The 3,035-nt window shown below is 35.0% G+C and overlaps 1 protein-coding gene across 1 annotated transcript; it reads left to right on the top strand.

Annotated features, from left to right (window-relative positions):
* Nucleotides 1–327: 327 nt before the first annotated feature.
* On the top strand, nt 328–1,809 carry LOC141609290 (uncharacterized). The gene is made up of 3 exons (XM_074428397.1): nt 328–468; nt 734–1,103; nt 1,418–1,809. Exons 2-3 carry the CDS (start codon nt 765–767, stop codon nt 1,577–1,579), a joined length of 501 nt encoding a protein of 166 aa, XP_074284498.1. The 5' UTR covers nt 328–468; nt 734–764; the 3' UTR covers nt 1,580–1,809.
* Nucleotides 1,810–3,035: the final 1,226 nt, after the last annotated feature.

Genomic DNA, 3,035 nt, shown 5'->3' on the forward strand with positions numbered 1-3,035 from the left:
AATACTCCTCAACTCTCATTAAGGAGGGATCCACAAATTAACCTAAGAATCACTATTCATCTGGTAATATCTTCCTTATCTCTCTACAACACATACTTCGACAAGTAACAACAACTTATCCCTTTAAGTTTACTGACTTGAGCGTCGGAGTGAGTTCGCTCGGTCCAAAGCCGAGCCCTTAGTTTGTTCATTGTTTCAGGAGACCGCAAGGAGGATTCAATCAAGGACGTCATTGTACAAGCACGGGTGGTACCAAATAACTGCTCTGAAATTACACCCGGAACACTATGTATTATTATTAATAAAATAAAATACATGCAAGTTGATAAGCGTGTATAATGTAAAAGATAATTTAACGATTATTGACCTCCGTAAAAGATGGATCGTCTCAGCTCTTGAAATGCTATAAACACGTACTCCACCATAATCCCTTTGCATTTTCTTCAGAGTTCACCATTATTATTTCAGGTATATATACACCTCTCTTTTTAAGTCATCCCAAGTTTTTTTTTTCATCCGCTTCGCTTTTGCTAATTTAAATTGTATTGGTCGATATTATCCAAGTCTCACTGTTACGGAATATTTGACTCGTAGATAGTTACTCTCATTCCAAGCGAGCCCTAAGGACCGGTAAAGTATACGAAGTACTACTCTTTTTTGATAATTTGCGCCCATCCAGAAGTAACATATTATTCGATTTAGAGTTCCTTATTTATTTGTTTATTTAATTTAGAGTGTAAGACCAAAAGACAAACCAACCTAACATGGCAGAGGAGATAAAGCCAGCAGAAATAGTGGCGGTGAAAGACGAACAATGCGAGGAGTTGTTGGAAGCTGGGCAAGCAAGTTCTGAAGAAATTACCTTCGAATCATTCATCAATAATTCATCCAAGGGAAGTCTTAAGCTGATCGAGATGCACTTTTGGAAAGGCCGCAGTGTGACATATTATGATGAAATTCAAGTTAACCAGCAAGGACGCACTTTGCAGAGAGGCACCCGCTCTGAAGGAGTCAAGTTTGGTTTAGTGTATACTGATGGTGTCGATGCTGATGCCGCCGATGCTCGTAAGTTTGTTGTCGCCATTGATAGCCTTACCAACAAGGTAAATCTTCTATTACGTCGCAGACCTAAAATGATAAATACGGAATAATTACCTAATATAGTACTCGTACTTATTAAAAACCCTTATTAGGGTTTTTCTAACGTGTGCCCTTAGGGCACACATTAAAAATCTAAATAAAGAAAGAATCAAAGAAATATTTCACTAAATATGGAATAATTATTATTATTATTATATTTTGACAGCTTGATGTACGTTTTATGATCATTTTCCATTTTAAAATATCGAGCATAAAGTTATTACTCGTACAAAATTTTGAGTACTAATTAAGTCGTATATTATTAATTTTTGTACAGATTTATGCGGAAACTGGTCCAATAGGTCCAATCGATTGGAATGTAGTGGAAGTTAAACTAGGCATGGCTGAGGACAAAGTCGTGTATGAAGACCCTATTTTAGGGGGAAAAGTGGAGGGCCAGATGCACCACATCATGGCCTTCGTCACTGTCTACAATTAACTTATTGTATATATGGCGGTGTGCCGTGCCGTGCCTTGCCGTGCCCGTGTTATTATGGCATTATAAAATAATAATGATTGTTGCATTATGAATAATCGATCTTCAACTATATATAAACCTATTACTAAGACTCCCAAGTTATTACTTATTTATGAATGAACCAAAGAAAATGATGCTCCTTTTTATTTTGTAACAGTGATTGTGGAATAAAGTTGTTCGTTTTAATTTAATCTTATTTTGTTTGGATTCATCTTAGAGGTGTTTGGTAAACAGCAGATTGGTGAATTTTCAGCATATTCAAGCCTTTTAGCATGTTTGACTCACCAATCTACTAATTTACGTGTTTGGTAACTGACATATTGAAATAGTAGATTGAGCTTCAATCTACTGTTTTCCAATATGCTGCTCCACCCAACATATTCACATTAGTAGATTGGGAAAATTGAATCTGTCAACCATTTACATATAGATACAACAATCTATTAACCTAAATCCGCTAATTACCAAACACTATTATTAAATCTGCTAATTGAAACATAATAGTCCAACCTGTCAATCCAATCTGTCATTTATAATCTGCTTGACCAATCTGCTTCTGCTATTATTAATCTGCTGAGTACCATATCTCTTAAGAAACAGCGTGAGAAACTGACAATAGATATCAAGTTGTCAACCAAACAAGATAATGTGTATATATGATAATTTTTTTTGGGTAAATGAGGTTATTTGACAAATTAATTGAATTTCTAGGGTCGATTTTAAACTATTTGGGATCAATGAGTTCACGTCATTAATTTATTTTTATTTTCCCTGTTTTTGGTGAAGCCGTGAACTACCTCAGCGGCTTTACCCTTGTCATTTGGCCAAAAGTTTCTGGAACTTTTAAGAAAATGTGAATGATAGATCGATACGAAGAAGAAAAGGTGCTGGGAAAGTTTTTTTTTTTTTTTTTTTTTTTTTTTACAACAATTAACCTTTATAAGAAAACAGAAAACAGAGAGTACGTACACAGGGTAAGGGACATTAACCAGTAGCAAGGCTTACAGACCAATACAAATGAGAAGCACATAAACTACGAATCTGACAAATAGTATGATAAGCTGTAATTGGGACTGGTGCAGAGGACACCAGAACGGATGATAGTTTTTCGAAGGGAGTAAAAAGCATCACATCCTGAGTTCCGTGAGTTTGTGTATTGTTGGACAATATAGTTTAATGTCCTATTGAGTTTTGATAATGACAAATATGTTGCATTTATATATTTGGTACTTGTAATGGTTTGTTGAAATGTTACAATAGCTCGAAACATCGAATATATCTAAAGAAAGAAGAGGCGAAGTTATAGTAACTTGAGCTATAACTTTGGAAGAACAAAGCTTGTTGATTATATCAAAGACTGAGACAAATACAAGTTTTGAAGCTCAAGATGAAGAGCTTATATTCAAGATAAGAAGAT

Source organism: Silene latifolia, chromosome 10, assembly GCF_048544455.1.
Source record: "Silene latifolia isolate original U9 population chromosome 10, ASM4854445v1, whole genome shotgun sequence".
Taxonomy (NCBI): Eukaryota; Viridiplantae; Streptophyta; class Magnoliopsida; order Caryophyllales; family Caryophyllaceae; genus Silene; species Silene latifolia.

Bases quoted from the DNA above. Each gene is read 5' to 3' on its own strand.
- LOC141609290 (XM_074428397.1), top strand. From the start codon at position 765: ATGGCAGAGGAGATAAAGCCAGCAGAAATAGTGGCGGTGAAAGACGAA. The intron at 1,104-1,417 runs GTAAATCTTCTA...ATTTTTGTACAG, and splicing joins TTGATAGCCTTACCAACAAG to ATTTATGCGGAAACTGGTCC.